Source organism: Taudactylus pleione, unplaced genomic scaffold (genome assembly GCF_031769625.1).
Source record: "Taudactylus pleione unplaced genomic scaffold, aTauple2 ptg000085l, whole genome shotgun sequence".
NCBI classification, from domain to species: Eukaryota; Metazoa; Chordata; class Amphibia; order Anura; family Myobatrachidae; genus Taudactylus; species Taudactylus pleione.
Window position 1 is genome coordinate 15090186 of NW_028284487.1, and position 24689 is coordinate 15114874.

Consider the following 24689-nt stretch of genomic DNA (forward strand, 5'->3'; position numbering starts at 1 on the left):
CAGAGCGCAGACCTACTGTATTCAGCATAGCACAGACAATGTATTATCTGTGGTTGTATCTTTACAGGAGGACTGCATTGTGTGACATGCTGTGTACATTATAAAAGTTTATACATTTTATTTTATATATATTTATAGAGAGAGAGAGAGAGAATACATTTTATTGTACCTATACATTAATAGCAAAAATGTGTCAGTGACTTAAAGTGAAAATAGTGATTTTCAATTTATATGCAAAAGCCGATCCACTGAAGAACAGGCAAGTCTACATACTGGCTAATCCTATACTATGCATAGCATTTTGCATAATATCTATATCATATCTAATACCATAATTAAGATATACTAAAATATATACTCTATACTAAACTTGTGTGACACTTGTGTGCTCTAGTATAGAAACTGAATAGAAGAGGAGTAATCAGACAGAGACTGACACTTACAGCACTTGTTAAATGCAAAAATGGAATTCATATGGGAAAACATATAGAGAGAGATTTTCCAGACCTCTGTGCTACAGTTATAATGGTTTATTATGTCTGGATACAGTACAAAGACAAAAATCAAGTTGCATGGCATAAGAATTTATAAAATGTTTTACTTCAGATTGAGAGACACTTCAACTTATTATAAGGGAAGGAGAATCATGATCGGTAGGAAAAATATCACCTTTATTATCAGCGATGGAAAGAATGCCACAATATATTGCAGCACATTGCCTGCCCTATGTTACATATAGGGAAGGTAATCATAGTAGTTACTTACTGTATATAGTATTCATGGAAAAGTGTTTAGTACTGTACACATAAGGATATTACGTCACCAGGAAGGAGACCGTAGGTAGAGTGATTTCAGATAGGCCATGAAGCTTTCAGTGATTGCTAATATACTTATAAATGACCGTAGAATATATGATAGTTCTTATGCTATAAACAAGGGGTAATAATGATTATTGAAGTTATGAAGAAGTCTCCTTTAATACAGATATTGTTACATAAGTTTATTACATTTATTGAGATCGTCTGTGAATTAGCAATATATAATATACTTTGCAAGGCTGGCATTAAGGGCCACATTTAGGGGTATACTTACTAAAGGTCCATTTTAAAGTGTTAGAAAATGTGTGATTTAGCCACAGAAACACAACATCAATTTAGATCGGTTTAAATCATTTTAAAATTGACCTTTAGTAAATATACCCCTTAGAATTAGGAGCAAATTCAGCTAAAGGGGTGCAGATACACCTGGACAAACCATGTTGCAATGAGATATATTGTGCATGCAGGGGAAATACGGATGTGTCCTCATACACCTAGCCTCAATACCATGCGGCGTGAGTGAGCCAGGCTTTGCCTCTTATACACAAGGCAGACGCAGTGTAACACCACTGTAACAGAGATGCTGGCCTGCGACTTTAACCGCACAGGAATCAGTTATAAATATGTAGAACATAGCAGATGAAGCAGAGCAGAACTTGGCGTGAAAAAAAGCCGCGGTCCTTGCTTCGTAGTACACAGATTCATACTCATTTGCACACAGATGTACACGTGTCGCATATCAAATCAGTGTAGTCTCATTAAGCGGCTTTGTCACATCGGATTGCGACTAACGCTGGGCATACACTATACAATTATCTGTCAGATATCTGTCCAATCTGGCTGGTTGGAAAGAAAACCTGGTAATGTATGGGAGCAAATGACAATCGATCATATGATCTTAAACACTAGAAAACAGACAAAAAACAATTGTTCAAATTGGTTACATTTATGTGTTTTAACCAATTTGTCTGAACCATTTTTGGCTATTTTCCAGTGTTTGTGAGCAAATGGTTAATTGTCATTGGCTCCCATACATTACCAGATGTTCATTGTAGTGAGGATTAATTCGCTAGTGATTGACAGACGGAGGCCATTTTGTGGGAAGTAACAGGGAGTGGTGGCAAAACGTGGGTATGTCGTGACCGCTTTTGGGGCATGTATCTACCTACATCTGCCATCCCGTTTGGCAGAACATATGGTTCCAATGTCTCAGTTCCCACCACCATTACTCAGATGGTAGCTTAGTGAAGGATCTGTGACCACCGCTACGTGACTGTACGCACTTGCTTGGATCTGCGAAGCTGCCAGTGGGCATCTCAATAGCATATTTTTGCACAGCATATGTGTACGGGATGCCAGCTGCAATTGCATTAGCGTCCACATCTGAAGCAGGCCCATAGAGAGCAACCAATGAAATGTGCAACATTGTGTCACCATGATGATGTAATACAATGCAAATTGCGTCACTAAGCTTGAAGACTGCCCACTTCTCTAGGAAACTTATCTATTCTCCTGGAAATCCAGGACAGTATCCCACAATTTGGGAGTCTCAGATATTCCAGGAGAGTCACCAAGTAAGGCATTACAGGATCTGGATGAAAATATGATTTATTTTGTACACTCTCCTTGTTTGGTTGCTGATGAAGAACTCTGCTTACCTCTGTATCTGCATTCCATATACAAGCTCATTGTGCTGAGATGAGTGGTGAACTAGAAATGCTGCACAGCCTCTGTGTCAGGAACATGGAGAACATTCTGTATGGGATTGGGATGAGTTACAATCTGGCAGCATTCTCCAGACATGCAGTTACACTGTTTGCCATACGTATTATTTACTCTTTGATACCAAGAGAAACCCAGTTATCATTTTCCATTATTGGAATCTACATGCTCAATTAATCTCATTTTTACTTCGTATTTAGTCATTCTGTGATCACACAAAATTTTGTGGTTTATTAACTTAAGGTCGATTTTATTCAATTGAAAAACTATGAAAATCAATCAAAATCAATCAACATTGATGTTGTGTTTATAGGGCTAAATCACACATTTAATAACACTTAAAAAACTGAATAAAAATTGTCTGTTAGTAAATGTGTGATTTAGCCCCAGAAACACAACATCGATATTGATCAATTTTCATTGATTTTAAATTGATCAGAATCGGTTAAAATGGATTTGAATGCTTTAATATTGGTATCTATTGATTACATTTAACGTGTCCTGACTGAATAAGCTGCTTATCTTATAAAGTATACAAAAATATTTTTAAACAGTATTTTAATGTACAACAGACATTATTTTTTTGTTCACTATTATTTTTTTTGCGGCAGATGGAAAAGTGCACATGTCTCCTGTTGGTATCTGTAATACTGTGTGCCACTATCTCACAGTCATTTGGACTAGTTTTAACAGTAAGTATACATTCTAATACAAAGTTTACCACAATTATATCATATAAGGAAGGACTAATATATGTGTTATATCATGTTCACTAGATATTCAAAAGCTAATTAGCTCTAAAAGCAAAAATGTTTTGAATTACATTAATAAATTGTAGAACTACGAATAATTGAATAAATAATTATTGAATAACTTGTATTTAATATAAATATTGTGAGCTAGATACAACAACTGAAGCCAGAGGGTACATGTATGTTTAAAGTTATATTCCAGAGATTGATTAGAGGGAGTACTCACTTTTTAGTTACGTTGCAGATATATATTGATATATTTGGGTTGATGAAACCTGATTACAGTAAAGACCAATGGATTGACCTCAAAATTTCAAGTGGCATGAATACTAATTTTGTCAAAAAAATTCCTTTGTCTTAGTGTTGTAAATCTATAATAGGAAATACAAAGATTATTTGCTAGAATTCCATCTCCACAGGCACCTGGATTACCCAAAGTGGTATGAACAGAATCATTTGGCTGTTTTATTTAACTTGTCACCTAAAAAAGAAGAAAGCAAATGGTATTAATAAAGAATAATTCAAATAGATATAGTAGAATTTTCCTTGGTGTAATATTGGAGTTTAAGGGGAGCAGGGATCCAAGATATATAGATAAGAATAAAAATATAGGATAATAAAAATAAAGCATTATCATGACTCTTTTTCCAAATAATAATAAATAGTGTAAATGCATATTACAAAGCTCAATATATTGCTCTGATGATACTGACGTACTTTAATAAATATGTATTATGTGCAGTCAAATAAATGTACATAGTAGAAAAGAACTATAAGCAGTAAACAATCTATGACATCATAGTATGTATACAAAAATAAATAAAATTACATTTGTTCATAAAACGGTAGTTGATATAGTGATAGCTTCAAAAAGATTGTCAGGCAACTTTTATAATGAGTAAAGAATCTCAATAGTTTTAAAAACAATCAGTTGCATTGCAGTGGCTTGTACATGGTAAATATCGAGAGATCTGATAATCCTTAGCCACTTAACTGACATTTTTTTTCCTGGAAAAACCAATCAGAAATTGTTGTTTAATTTTTTTAACATAGTTTAAAAAATATTTTTTTAAATATTATTTAAAAAAAAAAAATACCTAGAGGTTTTCTCGCACCACTCTATGTCCATAGGCCCCCATTATAAAATAACTTCCCACCTCCCATTGGCAGTAGACCGCTGGCTGCCGCCATGTGATGTGAAAGGGTCATTGAGGAGGCGAGAAGGTAGGCACCGACTGGCTAATGGGAGTAAGGACGGGGCTGGTGAGCCAGGGCCTGCAATTGTTTGAAGTAGCTGCAGGGAGGACACTTTATTGGGTGGGTGGGAACCGGAGGGAGGGCCGGTGGCAGCGTCATATAGCAGCAGCCAGATTACTGATGGCTGCTGTTCTGCCTGCCTGCCACTGCCAGCTCCAAGTCCTGCATGAAACCCTGCTCTGTTCTAGTGGTCTGCGCCAGAGCTGGGCTGACAGACAGGTATGTGGCGGCATGACAAACATGCCAGACTCTGGCGTCACCTGTGGACTGTGACTGTGAGTAGCACCGCGGAGTGTGTGAGTGTGTCTCAGGAGGAGTGCTCTGCCCAGTGCCCACCAGTGTGCCCTTGCTTGCCTGCAGTGCTACCAGTGCATCATCTCTTGATCCTGAGTGAGTTTATATATCTATATAATATTTCTATCATGCTTTTATAAGATTTTTTTTGCTTTTTTGAGGGGATGGGGCGCTGTTTTTCCTTTTGCCCTGGGCACCAAACCTTAGTTATGGCTCTGCATTGCAGGGATGTGCTCCTTTCAGAGCCCCTGTACCTGTGTGTGTTTTGTGATACAGGTACATTCCTGCTAATGTTTTTTTTATGCAAATTGTTTTTATTGAAAAAGGATCAGACATTTTAGATGGAATACAGCAGAAGAAAAAAAACAAAAACATGTCAATACAAATGTTGACAGGTGATATTTCCATCTCGAATAGTATACAGTCAGAATCATAATATAATATAGATAAATCACATAAAAAATATACAATAAAATAAAATAAACAATAAAAAATAAATAATAAACAATATAGAGGGGAGTTCGGGGAAAGGAAAGTCAGAGGGGAAAGAGGAAATTGAGCGGCAGATTAACGGGTGATCAAGGGGGGCGATTTATCATAGCATATCAAATAGATTGTATAGGGATCAAAAAGACACAGATACGCGTGCAGAGTTTAAGCCATTAAACATGGAATATTGCGTAGAGCCCTTGAACACCAGCCAAGGGGACCACATAGCAGTAAAGTCGGTAGGTCTATCTTTAGAAAAAGATACTATGTCCTCCATGTCCATATAATAATCTATCCTCCTAAACCAGTCTCTAATGGAGGGGGGGGATGTGGATTTCTACAAGACCATTTCTGCAATTATTTATTTGCTATTGCCACAAAGAGCGGGGATAAGAAATTACAATTATCGGGTCTAAAACCTGATAATTGACACATATGTATACAGATTTTAGGCATAAAGGAGACAAACCTCTTTTTAAAAAGTTAAAAATGTTTGTAAGTTGCAGAATAAAAGTACATTTTGTAGCTTAAGTTACATTTCTAAATGTAGCAATACTGATACGCACAACATAACACACTAACCTTCTGCAGACCTTACTGTTGTGTGGCTTTACCTACTTTATATTCTGCAGATCTGATCAATGTTCCTGTGCATAATGGAAGTGTTTTATGCAGATGCAACCTAGCTCCTTTAATAAATACACTTAATTCATTTATATCATAAGAGACATTTATTACAGACTCTGCTGTCCATCCAACGCATCACAATAAAAATGCAACCAGTTAGAAATACTGTATTTGGATGATAAGATTATACGATCTTGAAACTGCACAGTCATTCATTATTGGTTATTATATAATGATTTATTAGTCAACTAAAATACAATTTAGAATAATAAATAAGATATATGGCATAACAGGAATAAGTACAGCACATACATAGAAAATCTGAATTAAGCACAATTGCTTTCGTCTACACTTTTTATAATTTTTTTTAGTGCTGTACAATCATTGGGTTTTACTGATGAAACCAAACAGCAAGCAAACAAAATAAACATAAAAGAGACATTTAGCATTTACATATCTTGATACATATCTGGATACAGTTTATCTTCCTATGGTTCTCCCATTTTTTTAATGCGGATGTGATATTTTTTTTCAGAAATTCACAATGTGAATTTTTTTTTAAATTTCAGCAAATGTATTATTTGTCTTTTGCCAGGAGACTGGCTCAGATACGATCCCAACCTGGCAAACAGCTGGAATCAATGTGGTAGCGTAACGCTATCCTACTGCTTCCTGGTTCAGGTCCTCGTCGCACACTGCACATGCATCACCAGGGGGCGATGGAGAGGGATCCAGAGGATCCCTTTCCGGAAGAATTTACAAAATAGTAGCCCACAGGCTACTATAGGGTAACGCCATCTTGAATTGCCATTTCCTGGCTGGTAAATATGGCAGGACAGCAGCCCCATAGTACAATGTTAGATGGGTTGGTTATGAGGATTCCAGATAACATAAATTATTATATTCCTTTCATAGTAATACAAAAAGACAAAAGCTTATTCCCAGGGCTGCCGAGAGCTGAATGGGGCCCGGGTACTGGGGGGGGGGTGTCGCCAAATCATGACATGAAACAGAATGTGAAGATGACACAGTCTAAGTTTACAATCTAGGTGGTGTGTTGTATGCTAGACATATAATTGTTGCTGCTGGGAGAAAAAAGTGTATGTACTTATTCTAAGGCAGATGCACAAAAATCAGATGATAATCAAGCAGCAATTGGCACAAGTCGCACATTGGTCAAAGGTATCTGATTCTTTATTATTGGAAATCTTATTGAAATGTATGTACTGATGAGAAGTATTAATTGCATTTGCCTAAAGAATTCCTGCATGCAACATGCATTTATCACCCAATCATGGGGGCACATTGCTAAACATGAGTAATGCAATCACACCTAGGTTTCAATATTGCTCCAAGCACTGCAGTAAAGCGGATCTATTTCTAAACAAAAACAAATTAAACAAATGTCATTCCTCCCTCAGAAGTTAATATAGGTATAGTAAACTTACTTGCGGTAATTATATATTTAATTATATTTCCAACCATTGATTGATAAACAGGATATACAAGTAACCATGATGAACTCTTACAATGAAATCCCTGAGATTTTGGATAATTGTACTTAAACAATGAGATGTACAGTATAAACATTCTCTAATTGTAAAGCGCTAAGTATTAAGTTGGTGCAATATAATATGATATAATATGGATGTGTCTATCACTTTGTTTGCTAACTGATTTGTGACTGTGAATGTCATTGCCTTGTTTTATTAGGGGAAAGATAAGCGAGGCTGGACAGTGAACAGTGCAGGATACCTCCTAGGACCACGTAAGTGACAAAAGCTATTTTTTGGCAGCAGAATCTGTTTCACTTTGTAGCAGACAGTTGGCTTTACAGCAGCTCACATGGACAGATACACAAGGAACACAGCTAGGCACACATTTACAGGTTACCCTTCCCGTTTCTTGTGATGTAAGGGCCTGATTCAGCAGCAGACGCAATTATGCGTTTTATGCAGATCGGGCAATTATTTGCCATTGTGCATGCGTATAAGTCGCACTGGGCACGCGTTGTCATTGCTTTGCGATTACATACGCACATAGGAATCATTCGTAAAGTGAATGTCATGTGGTCAGCGTTTGGGGGAGGTTACAGGGGGGGGTAGTTAAGTGAATGCAGGCGTGTCTGTTTAAATACCATGGGTGTGAATAAATTAGCAATTGCTATTGCATTAGTCGCATGAAAGCTCTCTACTTGCGAGGAGAGCTGGTCAGACTTGCTGCACATGCTGCATGACTGCTCGATGTGCATCGATGGTACCAATGTTTATGCAGGAGTGCGACATTGGACAGATATGAGAAGGCTAGCCAATATGAAGCCTATGGAGAGAAATAGGTGATATCTCCACACATGTATCTAGGAGTGTAGTATGTAATACCGACAGCGGAAGCCCAGCAGGGGTGAAGATCCCGACAGCTAAAAAGGTAAGTATAACTAACCCTATTCTCCCCCCAACCCTAACCCTCCTTTAGGGGTGCATAACCCTAGCCTCCCCCCCCTAGTGCCTAACCCTAACCCCCCTCTAAGTGCCTAAACCTAATCCCCCTGTCCCCACAGCCTAAACCTAAGTTTCCCATCCAAATTTCAATGCCTGTCATTAGTACCTTGCCGGGATTTGACAGTCGGGAAGCCAGCGGATGGCATTTCGGCCGTCAGCTTCCTGACTGCATCCCGTATATAGGTGTCCTTAGCACAGACCACAGTCATTCAAGAAAAAATAAAACATTCTAAACATTTATAATCACAAACTAAATGTAAAATACATGCTAAACAAGTTAATACAGCCGTTTTCATGGGCACAACTTCAAAACATAATGTTTTCTCTGTAATGTATAGGTACATTACCCCATGTGTTTATGAAGCTATCAATTACCCATATTTCCCGTATCAGGGTTAATTGTGTAACTGGTTTACTCTTTTCTCTAATAGAATTGAATCTCCTGCAGTGAATCTGTAAACTCATTTTCATTAACTAGATCAAAGTGGCATAATGTGGGTCTGTTACTACCAGATGCCAGCTTGGTTAGACTGGCTAATAGCCGTCATCCTTTATTTCAGGTCGTATTGATCAGTTTTTACTGATTAAGGAAATGCCCAATGCAATGGGGAGAGAAGAGTCACCTGGGGAATGTAAGTAGGTTAGGAGAGGGCCAATTCAACTTTTAATGTAGAACTAAAGTTAAATGAGTTTAGAATGATATTGCTTAATATACCTAAATAGAATTGATGACATCATAATAAAATATGTGCACTTTCCTTAAAATGGTCAGTAATTCCATTGAAAATGGATAGAACATAGAACAAATATATTTAGCTTATTCTTTAAGGTGCATACACACACAACGATTTTTTGAACGATTATCGATAACAATATCGTTTATCGTTCAATCGTTGAAAAAAATCGTTCACTTTCTGAGTTAAAACAATGAACGATTTTAATTCATGCGCGTTCACATTTGTAGTTTGTAATTTGTAGTTCAGTCAGACTGACCAACTCAACGATTTTCAGTAAGGGAATATGTAAAAATCGTTTGTAGTTCAAAAAAATCGCTCATTACATTTAGTAAATGAACGATTTTATTAAACGATTTTTGTTAATTTTTCCCTTGAAAAAATGAAAGAAAATAGTTTGCTAAAATCGTTCATTTACTAAATCGTTGTGTGTGTATGCAGTTTTAAAGGTGCATTACTAGATTGGGAAATTAACCATTAATCTGTACTTCTAATTACTCAAAAGTAAGAGCAAGATTTAAATTACCTAAATCTAACATGGAGGTGACTTATTCACCCTGAACCACTCTAATTTCTGTTCTTATTCAGGCTTAGCTCTCACTGGGGTAGATCTGTCAAGACTTGGAGAGAGATAAAGTGGAGAGAGATAAAGTACCAACCAATCAGCTCCTAACTGTTTGGTTAGTACTTTATCTCTCTCCACTTTATCTATTTTCAAGCTTTTATATATCTCCCCCTTTATTCTTTACTTCAGTATATAAAATATGCTCTATGAACTGTATCACATCTTTCATGTGAAGATGTCCAGAACTCAATACCCTTTTCAGGTGAAGATGCACTGATTCTCTATAACAAATACCTCTAGCAAGCAGATTCTTATTATTCCAATATAGAGGCCTAAATATAATAGCCTGCGATTTGCGGGTACCAACAGGATTTTGGTGAGATAGCCGCTAAATTTTAAGCGTCAATTAGTATTAAGGCAGGGCCGCAACTAGGGGGGGCTGAGGGGTCATGTGCACCGGGCGCCATCCTCCAGCGGCACCGGCCACACACTTCTCTGTGCCGGAGGTCTGCAGATAGAGACCTCCGGCAGTGGTGCGCGCCACTGAAAAATCGACGGAAGGTCCCGCCCTCCCTCCTCCCGGAAGTTAGGGTAAGAGCTCAGGGGGTGGGAGGAGGGGGCGAGAGGGGCGGCAGTGCTGCACAGGGCTCACTGCCGTCTAGCTACGACGCTGATTAAGGTAAAGCCAACCTGGTTTTACCTTAAAGTAATTGCTGCTTTAAATCTAGCGGCTATCTCAATGAAATCATGCTGGTTCCCACAAATCGCAGGCTATTATATTTGGGCCAGAATGTCCAGAAGCTGAAATCTTACAGATTTGGCCAGTAATGAAAACCTCACATATTTTTTACACTAATACCTCTTTTAGACATAGCCTTTCAACTTGGGAAATTGCTGGGTCTTGCGTCTCGAACCAGGTCTCAGCTACTGTATGTGTGAACAGACCAGGCCCGGGCCCAGTCCACGACCCTGCTCGGTACCAGGGTTATTCCCGGGATCAACCCTGGTCGTCTGTAGGGTGAATGGTGCAACCAGGATTTTTAGACCCATGTTGTGCTGAAAATACTTGACTGGCTGTTTGGGGCGCTTGCAGATGACCTCATCTGCAGGCGCCAGAGGCTGCTTCTGACACCATGGCTCACTGGAGTGAGGATGAGGCACCCTTCTCCTTCTGAAATTACACTGTGCAATGTAGCACAGTGTCAGCAGCTGCATCAGTCTCATGCTAAAAAACGCTGAAAACCAGGAGTTCTGGGCTACTCAGTAGTAACTCGTCGGCAATGATTACAAAAATGCTGTCTCCACCCATCACCCAGAACCCACTTTTCATGAGCTCATTATTGTGAGCTAAAAAAAAATCCCTTTTGAATGACTCACACTGAATGCCAAGGCAGACACGGGTTCAGTGTTAACGGGCTCGACCTGGGAATTTCCCAGGGCCAAGGTGTAGTGTGAAAGGGGGTTTGAGTGTCTGTGTATGAAAACAGTTCAGTGACATCCCTGCAACACTCCCATAATATGCCCATAAGATGGACCATCTTTGTGCCTGTGTCCAGCCCAGGGCTGGACAAATTTTTCTAAAACCTAGGAGCCAGGATGAAAGTGTAGGAGCCAGACCCCCCCTTCCCCCGGGGCAGCATTACTGAGCACCTACACCCCAGGCAACCAACCCCCATGGACACACCACTAACTGGATACCCCAGGTAAACCACCCTCCCACAGCCACATTATTGAGCAGCTAACCCGCCTCTCCAGGCAACCAACACCCAGAAATACCACCCTTCCGCAGCCAAAAAATCCTGGGCAAGCAAAGCCACCGCCGGCAGTGGCCGAACTAGAGAGTGGTGGGCACAATTGCAAGAATATGCTTTGGGCACCCCTCTGCAATGCCCCCAGTAGTAGCCCCCCCTATGCAGTGCCCCCAGTAGTAGTTCCCCCTATGCAGTGCCCCCAGTAGTAGTCCCCCCTCTGCAGTGCCACCAGTAGTAGTCCCTCTATGCAGTGCCCCCAGTAGTAGTCCCCACTATGCACTGCACTTAGTAGCGCCCCCCTATACAGTGCCCTAGTAACACCCCCCCTTATACGGTGCCCCAGTAGCGGCCACACTCGCCGTACAGTGTCCCCAGCAGCGGCCACCCCCCCTATGCAGTGCCCCCAGTAGTGGCCACCCTCCCTATGCAGTGCCCCGTAGTGGTCCCCATATATAGTGCCCCCAGTAGTGGTCCCCCTATGTAGTGCCCCTTTAATCAGTGCCCCCAGAAGTGGTCCCCACTATGCATTGCCCGTAGTAGCGGCCCCACCCTGTACAGTGCCCCAGTAGTGAACTCTCAATACAGTGTCCCCAGTAGCGGCCACCCCCACCTATGCAGTGCCCCCACAGTAGCGGCCACCCAAACTATGCAGTGCCCACACAGTGTCCCCAGTAGCGGCCACCCCCCCTACACAGTGCCCCTTAAAAAAAAAGAAAACGCAACTTACCTGATCCATGCTCCTGCCGATGACCGCCGCTGTCCGCTCCTCCTGGCCGCTCTGCACTATGGGAGAGACGTCATAACGTCTCTCCCAGCCTGCTGCGGGGTGAGCTGGTAGGCGGAGCTCATGATTGAGCTCCAGCCGGCTCACTCAGTGGTCGACGCAGCAGCCAATGAGAGTCTGACAGACTCTCATCGGCTGCAATAACAAACATACAGCCGCCGCTGGTGGCTGTGTGTTTGTGACTCTGTAGTGTGGACCGCGCTTGCGGTCTGCACTACAGGGCCCGGGGGTTGCTGAAAATCTGGTCGCCACACAACCAAATCTGGTCGCCATGGCGACCTGCCCCTGGGTTTTGTGGAGCCCTGGTTTAGCCACCTCCCAGTCACAGCCCAGTCACCGGCCAGCACTTTTCCAAAACATTTGTGATACCGTGTCTCAATCACAACAGCGCCTTTGTGCGTACACAGAACCTGATTCTATAAGGATCATAGTTGCAAAACTGCACTCAGGCTATAGATATATGATGTATGCACTCAGGCAATTGTGATCCTTGCAGATTTGGTAATACAGCAGGAGACATCACGCCCCCTGTGCATTACTTATACGAGCTGCGTTGTCCAATGCAGTATCAGATAATCTGCGTACCATCGGCCGGCTGCGGTGACCCATAGGTTCTGGCATCTGCGCAGATTTACAACATCGGGAATATGCGTTTAGCAGTGCACTAGCGCATACTGCTGAATCAGGCCCACACTGTGTAGTGCATGCGCCATAGGAGTTATTAAGGATTTTCACAGTAGCAAAAAATCACTTCTGAACATTGGCATTGCGTGTGTCTCTGAATCAGCCCCTATACTGTAAGTGGGGATTTTGCTAAATATATTAGCGGTTTGGTTCTCCTGAATTCTTAGGTTCCGAGTAGAACTGAGTCCCAGCTCGGGTCTGCTGTAATTTCAGAACTCGAATGTAAATAAAAACCAAATCTTGGAATTTGGTTTGAATGTAAACAGGTCCAAATTACATATTCATTTTAAAGAAATCCAAAACCAAAACAGAAAAGAACCAAAACACTTGATGGTGGTTTTGCCAAAACCAAAACACGAGCTTCCGCGCACATCTCTACTAAATTGGTTATACCTAGTACTTGCCTACTCTCCCAGAATGTCCAGACAACTCCTGAATATTGAGGAGCTCTCCTGGGATCTGAGGAAAGTAGGCAGTCTTCTCCTGTCCTGTCCACTAGCGATTGCATTTGGCCATCGATGGTCTGTGAATGTTTTTCTTCTGCCATTGATGTAGGTGACATGATGACACACATTGGCGCCAAAGTCCAATGCCAGAGGTATGCGCATGTATGGCAACGTTCTGCATGTATGGCAACGTTCTGCACATGCAAACCAAAGACTTCCTACAAATGGCTTTAAACCATCAACTATAAATGATGTGTGCCTTAATGGACTACCCTACTGCCCATTTTTATAGTGAAGTTGCCAGTGCAGAACTTGGTGACGTGATTTGCTCTGAATCACGTCATCATGGCCCTGTCTCTAACTACAAAATGCAGTGACAATGCAATTCACGGCACAACCCCCCCCCCCACCCCAACAAACACACACACACACTCACACAGTTGCCCCTAGGACCGTCCATTTGGGTTTGCCTATAGGGGAGCCCCACACAGTCAGCAGTCATGGTATACTTTAACCAGGATATCCTCTAGTGCAGTATAGGATTACTGCCGAAAATAATCTATTATACATGATTTTCAATGATTGGGAAATATTAATTGGGACGATTTTTCATCAAAATGACGGTCCCTAAATCTGTGCTACACACTGGCAAATTTCACAGTGAATTGCATATGTACGCTCACAAGGATGATGAGGTAATCAAGAAAATCATAGGAAATATGGGCCGATTATCGAGAATGCAAGTTATCGGGAAATTAGGTTTTCGGTCTTGACCAACTGATCGGATAATGGAAGGAATGCGTCTAACAATTGGTGAAATGCTAAAACGATCATTTATACACATTATACAATAAATGGCTGATCACCCGATTATTGGCAAATCGGACTAATAATGTATAGTATGTAGCTAGCTTTATAGGAACTATAGTACCATAGCTTTGTGGTTTCAGATCTGCATAAGTGTATTTTGTTTCTCACTTTTTATTCCAATTCACTTACTCTGCCTTGTGCACAGAACATTAACATTGTCACCCAAAGCACATTTCAGGTGCTCATTATTCAACTGCAAGTCACAATTCTATGTGCAGAGAAATAATATATTGCAGAATAGTCATACTTCCATGTTCTTTATTAACCAAAGTGAAGTCTAAAAGAAAAATAAATACACAAAGTATAAAAAGATAAACACACAATATCAAATTATTTATATTTTCTCAAGGGGATTATTGTGCCATCCCTAATATTATGGATTCCTGGTAACTCTACATTAAACAAGAGCTTCAGATTAACCAATTGTGTTTCCTCCCACCTAATGACCACAGGTGCATTCTAGAGAGGTTTGCCTACACTGTGCTCATTGGGAAAATAAAGAGTTAATCTGTAGTTACATTTTATAAATGGTATAACCATCTGCCGTCCTGCACATACTGTATATTATATGTTGTATTTACATTTCAAAAACTTGTACCAATATGTTGTTCTTTCCCAAATAAGCAATGCACCTTTATGCGGTTGTTGTTTTCTTCTTGTATAATTCTATCACTCATTAGTAGCATACATTTATAAGTCCGTCACACTATGCATGTTGAGTTATTGAAATGTTAAATTATTATGTCATGATACTTTGTATAGTACAAGTTACTCTGGAGTCAGATAAATAACCTTTTCTATTAATTTGTTTACTAGATGCAATAGATAATCATAGATCTTTTAATGACAAACATGGATTATCTGGAAAACGTGAGCTACAGCCAGAAGAGGATATAAAGTCAGGTAATATTTACTGTAATTATACAAACATCTAGCAGACTTCAATAAAGTCAAAAACAGAATCAGCTAAACAGCGCCCTCTAGTGCTCAACTGGCTATAGTGCTTGCCCGTGAATCAATATCGTTTTAAAATAATCCTTGCAGACTCTCAATTCTATCTAATTTAGGATCTGATTTATAATAATTGTTGATGTCAAACACACTTGATTCTGTTTCTTTATAGTAAAAAGTTTTATAAGTATCTAGAAAATGATTGGTGATTATTATTATTGCTAAGAGTTTAGATAACTGTGAGACTAATGTTTGTTCATAGTTCAAATGTCGGGGTGCAGCTTCAAGTAGATTCAGATAGGTCTGACATAAGGAAAGCAGGCACTTTACTTCTAATAATGTGATAAACTCCCCATGAAAGCATATTAGAGGTGGGCATCACTGTAACAGGCTCTGTTCCAAAAGTGTATAATTATAATTGAATTGCTAATACCACATATGTTAATGTTGTACAAATAGAAACTTTGTCCTTGGAACAGATCTGGGTCTAAATTGGAACTGTGCGTTGTTGATTGCAGGGCTCAATAGGTTGTATTTGTGCCTTTGTAATAGATTATTTGTTTTACCTTTCTCTTTTGGTTAATATAAATATGAGGTAGAAATATTTCCCAGAATCTGTTAAACTCGCAGGCTTCCTCCTTGCACAGTGTTATGTACTAACACCCAAATGGCCTATATGCATTTATGTGGCACGCTGCAAAATGTAGTGGAAAACATGTGAAATGAGCCTTCTCTGCCAGGGCAGGTGACTATACTGGTATCATCTGTCTCCATGATGTCTCCAGTATTTATAGTTTGCTAGTTTCCATGAGATAAAAGTACACACATTTTCTCTCCAAACTTATTTTATATTATAGGAAACTGGATCTAACAGCTTAACCTAAATATGCGGCTGTTCACAATATATTTAGCTAGCTGAGACAGGGCAATCTTAAAAGCAGGGGGTGTGGCCTAATCGCAGGAGGCGTGGCCATGCCCCCTTGAAAAATATATATATAACTTTTGCAGCGCCGCGTATTGGCGCTGTGTGCCAGGGAGGGGGTGCTGTAAGCCTCCCAGCCCGGCGCTAAGCAGTGGGGGGCGTGATCAGTGTGATCGCTCCCCCCCGCAACCATAGGAGACTGCTCCTGCTGCTGCAGCAGCTGCGAGTAGTCTCACACAGCAGCCCAGCACAAGCTGTGTGCTGAGCTGCTGTGAGGGAGGGGGGGCCACGCTGGGCCCCTCTAGCAAGACCGGGCAAAATGTACCCGCTCCCCCACCCTCTCGGCGCCCATGCCCGGGGCAAAGCAATGTACTGGGATCCCTACCCACCCATTCACGGAATTACAAATGTAGCTGGTCAATAAAATGAAACCTTTAGACTTATTGGTACTTTTCAACAAAATTAATGTTTAAACATAAAAAAATGATGTAAAGCAAGGATTAATCAACAGAAACTTTTATACATTATGGGGTCTATTTATCAAGCAGTGAAAAGTGTGGAGAAGTGGACCAGTGGAGAAATTGCCAAATGCAACCAATCAGCTTCTACCTATTATTTTATAGACTGTACTTGATAGATTGTAAGCTTGCAAGCAGGGCCCTCTTACCTCTATGTCTGTCTGTTATTACCCTGTTTTGTTCTATAAATGTTTCCAATTGTAAAGCGCAACGGAATATGCTGCGCTATATATGCAACTGTTAATAATAATAATAATAATAATAAATGCTACTTCAAAGCTGTTTGGTTGCTACGGCAACTTCTCCACTGGTTCACTTAGCCACACTTTTCACTGCTTGATAAATAGACCTCTATAAACCTTAAAAACACAAGAATTTCATAGGAGTATCTCATAAAGCCAGATGTACTAAGCTCTGAAAAATGATAAACTGGAGAGTGATAAACCAATGTGCATATACATTAGGTGCTGAGTTAAGATAATGGCCAACCCGTCCTGATATTTGCTAAGAAGTGGCTAAACAAAGTTAAAGAATATTGTAAAAGTTGCAGTGGTGCAACTATAATGGGTGCAGGTCGTGTACAAGGGCCCTTAGTTCTAGGGGTACCCAGACACATGCTGCACTCAAAAGAGATTCACCAGCACCCATGCAGCACCCCCTATATGGCGAAGTCTTATTAAAGATGGCGCCGTCACAGCAGATAGAAAAGTCTGACAGATATCCAGAGTCCTTGTATTTCCTCCCCATGGTGATATGACATTGCACAGCAAGAGATGCCTTTATTTGTTCAACACTTGGATCAGTAACATTAGAATGACACAATATTTGTACCACTGTGCTTGGTACTCTCAGATATCACTGGGAAATAAACTCATATTTGTGGAGCCAAGCTAATGGACTCTAATAGTTGCTGTTCAAGCATGATGGGATAATTAAAAGACCTTAATAGAACTGGAGATATGTACAATATTTAACCTCACTATGACCCTTGTTACAGAGAATAAAAATGTGATTACTTGTTCTTACAACCAGAATACAATGGGCAGATGTAATTTTATTATTCATCATTTTATGTTTTTATTCTGTGTATGTACTAAGTAGCTGTTATGTTTCAACAATTATTTTGGTTGAGTTTTATCAAACACGACCTTCACTATCTTCAACTATGAAAACCACTATAGGATCTGTTATATGACACAGTTGCTTTATTAGTATTCGGCATGTCATCCTGTAAGAAATACTGGCTGCCCTCGTCCTATAAAGTTAGCACTGCTTATAGTACATGGGAATAGTGTGATTGGGCAAGACTGGTAAGAAATAAGATTTATACCCCACAGGGCCATTCATCACACCAGATCAGAGTGGCATTAGGTAGACTAAAGGTCAGACAGAGAGGGGCAAGGTGCTACTGCTGACTTCTCTAGAACAGGAAATGTGACACAACGTTTATTGCAGTGAATGGCGTGCCATGACACAGAATGATTAATTGTTTGCCCTTAGCTTATTATCCTAAAATAATCAGCCATTTGTTTTACAATAACATAGATTCCCGTTTCAGGGGCTCTTTTATCAACGAGTGTTATCATTCACAACGAGTGATAAAACTCGTGTATGATAGATGGTGCTCCAGCCAATCAGCTCAACTGTCATCTGTTTGAAACATGACAGTTGGGAGCTGATTGGCTGGAGCACCATCTATCATACGAAACAAGTTTTATCACTCATTGACAAATGAGGGATTTTGAATCATTAGCCAAGCATGCAATTTACTGCAGTAGATACAGGTCCTGAAGCCGGACGCTCTGACAGAGCGCTCGCTCTGAATCAGGGCCGTCCCTTCTCCTTTTTGGAGCGGCTTCCTGGCCGCTCGCATAGCTGTGGGTGACCACCCACAGCTATAGCGAGCGGTCAAAATGATGGTCGCCATGGTCAAGACCATCGCGACCATCGGGCTTGCGACGAGACCCTGCGGTAGGGTCTCGCTGCCACAAGCCCCGGAGTGGTTTTGGCTCTATCAGAGCCAAAAGCACTCCCACTGACATCACTAGTGATGTCAGTGAGGCTGGCCCCAGACGGTAGGCGTTCTCATGGGAACGCCTCCGTCTGGGCAGCTACACCCCCGGCACGCCCTCCAAAGGGGACGTGCTGTCAATCACCATCGACAGCACGCCCCCTTTGGTGCGATACCCATAACGACGGCTTGGCCGTCGTTATTCGGGTCTCGCGCATGCGCACGATGGAGCCGCCTCCGTCGTGCGCATGTGCACTTGGGCGACATCGACCCGCTTGCGAGCGTAGAGCGCTCGCGAGCGGGTCTGAATTAGGCCCACTGTTCCATCTCTATCTCATTGTCAAAAACTGCACATTGTAGCTTACTGTACTGTAGGTGGAACATTGTTTTGCACATGTATAAACTACATACACAGGACACATTCATGTATATTAAAAAAAAAATTTTGTATTCCTAGGAAACTTTTTTAGGACTTTGTCCGATGACAATGTACTGCGCACACTGATTGAATTTTTAACTTACCTACATCTGAAAGGTAAGAACATCCTACTAAATCCTGTATGATCTTGACATGGATAACTAAGTGAAATATGGGTCATTATGCCAGAGCTCTGAAATTCTGCCTTTAGAATAGGGCAACAGGGGCAATTTTGTGACTATAATCTCATGGGATCAATCAACTAAAGGAAAAGAATATTCTTAAAGTGTTTAGTATATCAGTTAGTGTTCTTCCAAAATGACCTACCATCTCCTGGTTAGTTTACTATCGAGGAGCTTAGCTGCCCGAGCGCCGTGCACAGTGGCTAAGTTGTGGCACTGAAGGAGTGCATAGTTCAGTGAGTTATACAGTAAGAGACTGAGGACCTTATTCAGACGCTCGCAACCGACTCGATGTTGGTCCACAGGGCATGCGCACGACGGAGACTGCTCCGTCGTGCGCATGCGCGAGCCCCCGCTAATGACGGATCACCCGTCGTTAGCGGGCTCGAAGCAGACGGAGCGAGCTGTCGATGTTGATTGACAGCTCGCTCCGTTTGCTGGGTGGGCAGGGGGCGTGCCCGGCCAAACGGAGGCGTTCCTTTCGGAACGCTTGCCGTTTTGTGGGCATCCCCACTGACATCGTCAGTGGGGAGCTTTCTGCTCAAACAGAGCAGGAAGCTCCCTGGGGCTTAAGGCTGACGAGACCCTAGCCTAGGGTCTCGTCGTAAGCCCCAATGGTCGCGATGGTCTTGACCATCGCGACCATCTCCCTTAGCGGTCGTTAGAGCTGTGGGTGTTAACCCACAGCCTAACGACCGACATGGAGGCGGCCGTTCAGGATGCAAGCGGCCGCCCTGTTTGTGAGCGACTGCTTGCATCCTACGACCGCCTCTGAATGAGGCCCTGTGAGCTTGTGTAGCCTAGCTACAGACCTTAATTACATTCAGGCCAGTGTGTCACTAAAGCAGTTTTACATAGATAAAATGTAAATGAAATCTAGGAGAACTATTTTAAAAACCTAGCTTGATAGGCCTTATGTGGCCACTGTCATTTGCCCACTTGGTACTGTAGAATAGAAGTGCTGACCTAAACACTCTCTTCTGGCTGACAGACAGGTAAACTTGCTGCAGACTATCCTTCTATTTCATATGAGAGAGATGCACCAGCTGCTGACTGTCAGATCAGACCGAGATACTGCAGATCTGTCCAATAAGGGGTAGTCATCGGTCATAGGTAATCTGCAAGTTCCCCACAGGCAGCCATGAGGAAGTGCATACAAGCCTTGATAAATGCTTTGTGGTCACATGCAACCAACTGCAGAACACTGTGCACCCCTATAGCTATAGTCCTTAATGCAGGTATTACCTTCCTCTCATCCAGGTTACGCACCCTCACACCTTTTGGCAGGTAACCATTATTTCACTTACTAAAGGAAATTGTGGAAGAGGTTGTACCAAATTTCAGTAATTACAACTGATTTGTAATCACGTAGTGAAGTTCTACAATATTTCATTTTACGCAGCATATTAAAAGAAAAGCTTTACCTGGATTAATTTTGTCCCCATGTGATTTGGTCATTATTTGTAACCAGTACATTTTCTGTTTTCATACTAACATTATTCAATCTCTATTTTCTCTTCTTTGCAGAGTCTGGAGCATTTGATAACTTAAGCTCACCCATGTCCTCAGAAGAAACAAACCAGTCCTGAAAGAAATAAATCCTTTGTATTTGATTGCATAATGATGACTTATCCAATAACTGTTTTCATTTAATGTTCAGAAAGTTCCACTTATAAATATATCCCAATGATTACTACAATGTATTTTCGCTTAAGTAAAATTAAGCCATACAATAAAAAATAGCAGCTGCTGTTTGACGTATTTCCTATAAAAAATGTGTGATGAACTTAATCTGAATTGACTAAATGTCCTTGTACGAGTATAACCATACACATATGACACTCTCACTACATTTCTATATAAAGCTTAGACCTCTTGACAGGGGATCGACCCTAGAATCTATATTGGTGTTAATGGCTTTTAAGTCGCCTCTTATTGGTCATTATATTATATCTAGCATACTGTAGCTTATGTTAACCTGATAGGCTGTCTTCCTGTTAGCAGGTGCATGCGAACGGCATCTTTTCACCCGCTGCTCTGCTATGAGGAGGAAAGGGATGGACAGAACTGAAGCTAGACCTTTAGGTGTCCTGGGCAAGAGAGAGTTTTAGCGACCCCCCATCCTTCCTTCCCCACATTATATTTAATATATATATATAAAAAAAGTTAGTCCTAATGCTCAGACTGTTGCATTATGATAATATTATACGCCAGGCAATATTATTCAAGAAAAGCTGTAAGTGGAAGGAACTTATGGCACATAAAGAGCATAAGGAGGAGTGTGATGGCGTATAAGGTGCATTGGGGGGGGAAACTGATGGCACATAAAGGGCATGTGAAAGGGGCTTATGGCTCATAAGGACATGTGAAGGAGACTTATGGCTCATAAGGACATGTGAATGGGTCTGATGGCATTATAATGGGACATGTGGAGAGTAATATTCTGATGCCAATAACCCTCCTTATATATTGTATGCTCATCACCCCCCTAATATATTGTATGCCCATTACCTCCCCTTATACGGTATATCGTATGCCCATCACCACCCCTTAAGCATTGTATTCCCATCACCCCCTTACATACTGTATGCCCATTTACCCACACTTATATATTGAATTCACATTACCACCATCCTGCCCCTTTTATAGATTATATCACTATCCCCTTCTTTAACTTACAATAACTGTTCCTCTTTTTTGCTGTGGCTGGGAGAGGCTAGGGGCGGGTGCTACCGGCTGTTGCACAGTGCTGCTCAGTCAGCTCCTTTCTAAGGATGGCCATCGACAATAGATGATTCATAATCATCAACGGTTTATGGCCGATGTCGAATGCTTTTGCCATCGATGGGGGAGAACCAGATGGATTCCCTCCATCGATGTTAGCATAGCTACTTGCTATTTTGCCATCGATGGTAACCTACTCATTTCATAGACAGCTCATGCTCCTCACTGGTGCAGCAGCAGATGATCATCAGATGAGACGTCATGACATAAGGTCGGCATGATGTCTCTCCCGACACATTGTGGGAGGAGTAGCTGCTGCTGGGTACAGGATGAAAGGTGCAGCCACTGGGGCCGGGCACGCCACTAGCATATTATGCATCACAGTGCGCACCCAGCATTTTGATTTGTGGTTGCTGAACATGGTGGACTGGGGGGGGAGCGCCTTCCTCTCCCAGCTGGACCATCTCCTTCTTTGTTATGGACTGTGGCCAGCCGCGGTGTACTGTAATGAGTCAGTTTGACACTTTATTAGTAGTGCTGACAATGCCGCCGGCTGCGGGCCCCTTCATTGCCGCCAGTAGCTCTGTTCCTGACACTGTCTCTATTGAGTGTTTTCTCCAAAACCAAAAGGGGAAGCAAAGCCTACCAACCTGGAAAGACTCTTTTGGGCTGTATGTTCTGATCCTGCCCAGCAGTGGGAGTTAATAAGTCAGTTTAGGAAGAGAAGTTCTATTCTTATCATATTCTGGGCCTGATTCATCATGGATTGCAACTGCAACAGTGTACGCAGATTGGTGGATGATGTGTGCTGCGCATGCATCACAGTGCGTCTGCGCGAGTTAGCCTTGCGATCGCTCACTCATACAGAAACAAAGCTATCGCAGAGTGAGTGATGGGAGGTCAGCGTTTGGGGGCGGTGACTAGGGAGTGGTCGGAGAGATGTACGCGTGCCTGTCTGCTTGACGTGCATAAAATAGCCACTGTGACAGCATATGCAAGCTTGTATACGTATTGCGTGCGACAAGGTTAGAAATTGCTGAGTAAGGACAGACCTGCTCTAAATGTGCACAAGGGCCGATATTACTCGATGTTCCCGATGTATACGCAGGACTGCAAGGTATTATGGATATGAGATACCAGTAGTGGGTGTCTCTATGCTGGCTGTGGGACGGCTTTGCATTTGTATTCAATGGCATATTTTTCACAGTAACCCTTGTGTGCCTAATCGCAGCTGCGATCGTAATAGCGATCCATAGTGAATCAGGCCCTCTATCTCCTGTTTTTTTAGCTTAACCACAGAGTAATATCGGCAGCCCCCACTGGCTTCAGAGAAAGGTAGTGGTAAGTTAATAAATCCCTCCCTAATATTGGCAGACACATTTGCACGTTAATGCACAAGTTAATGTCTGAACAAAGATGGGAAAAGGTGAATATTTTTCCCATTCCCCCCACTGTCAGCAAGCTTTCTAAGTACATCTTAGTACATCTAGTACCATTGTCATAATTATCAGCTACTGTAGATGGCACTATATATTTCTCCCCCACAAAAAATGGTGTGCGACTAGTATACAGTTCTGATGTAGTCAATAAAAATGTCGAAAATCGAACCCCAACATGCTAATAATGCGATGACCATACTAATTTGAATCCCAGTAGGTAGCTCAGTATTTAACTGTGGTACATCCTGCTAGAGGCAGGAAAGCTAAGACATGGGACTAATTGGAGACAGGCAAGAGGCCTGGCCCCTAAGAGCTGGATTCTGTAATACAGGAGCACAGTATAGTTATTAAGGAGAGAGTGAGGTTGCAGGCTCACCCCTAGGACCAGTTGGAGACAGTACAGTATCCTGTTGCATCAGAGCTGGATTCTGTAATACAGGAGCACAGTATAGTTATTAAGGAGAGAGAGAGAGGTTGCAGGCTCACCCCTAGGACCAGTTGGAGACAGTACAGTATCCTGTTGCATCAGAGCTGGATTCTGTAATACAGGAGCACAGTATAGTTATTAAGGAGAGAGAGAGAGGTTGCAGGCTCACCCCTAGGACCAGTTGGAGACAGTACAGTATCCTGTTGCATTAGAGCTGGATTCCTCTAGGCTGGAGCTTGGGAGAAGAAATAGCAGCAGAAAGAGAGAAGAACTGATTCCCCTGTATAGGTCACTGGTGATAACAAACATGCGGTCAGCTGTGGAGCTCATAGCTACAGAGTGGTCATAAATAAAATGACAACATAAATTCTTTGTTGCCTAAATTAGGGATGGACATCAAAGAACGATATTTCAATAAGATTAATCTTCATGCCCGATACATAGCAATTTTTTTTATTATAGGAGACATGATGTATCAAGGATCTATTCCAAAATCATGATGCTTGCACCAATCATCTTACCTGTGTGCTTTCCGTTATTCTCCAGCTGTGTATGCGCAACCTTTCCCTTATTCTCCAACTGTACATGCATGTTCTTACCCTTATTCTCCAAATGTACATGCATGACCTTTCCCTTATTCTCCAACTGTGCATGAGTAACCTTACCCTGATTTCCAACTGTGCATGAGTGACCTTACCCTGAATCTCCAACTGTGCAAGCGTTACCTTTCCCTTATTCTCCAACTGTGCAAGCATGACCTTTCCCTTATTCTCCAACTGTGCATGAGTGACCTTACCCTGAATCTC

General features: G+C 41.7%; 1 protein-coding gene across 2 annotated transcripts in view; it reads left to right on the plus strand.

Moving 5' to 3' along the window:
• LOC148532066 (galanin peptides-like) overlaps positions 1–21033 on the plus strand; it is a 30900-nt gene extending 9867 nt beyond the window's left edge. The window contains exons 4-9 of one of the 2 annotated variants that reach the window (XM_088468440.1): positions 3152–3232; positions 7673–7727; positions 9018–9089; positions 15108–15194; positions 19151–19228; positions 20821–21033. In XM_088468440.1, the coding sequence (XP_088324566.1) occupies positions 3152–3232; positions 7673–7727; positions 9018–9089; positions 15108–15194; positions 19151–19228; positions 20821–20882 (435 nt within the window). In that variant the 3' untranslated portion in view covers positions 20883–21033. The remainder of the gene's footprint in view (positions 1–3151; positions 3233–7672; positions 7728–9017; positions 9090–15107; positions 15195–19150; positions 19229–20820) is intronic. The other variant, XM_088468441.1, reaches the window with a different exon arrangement.
• Positions 21034–24689: the final 3656 nt, after the last annotated feature.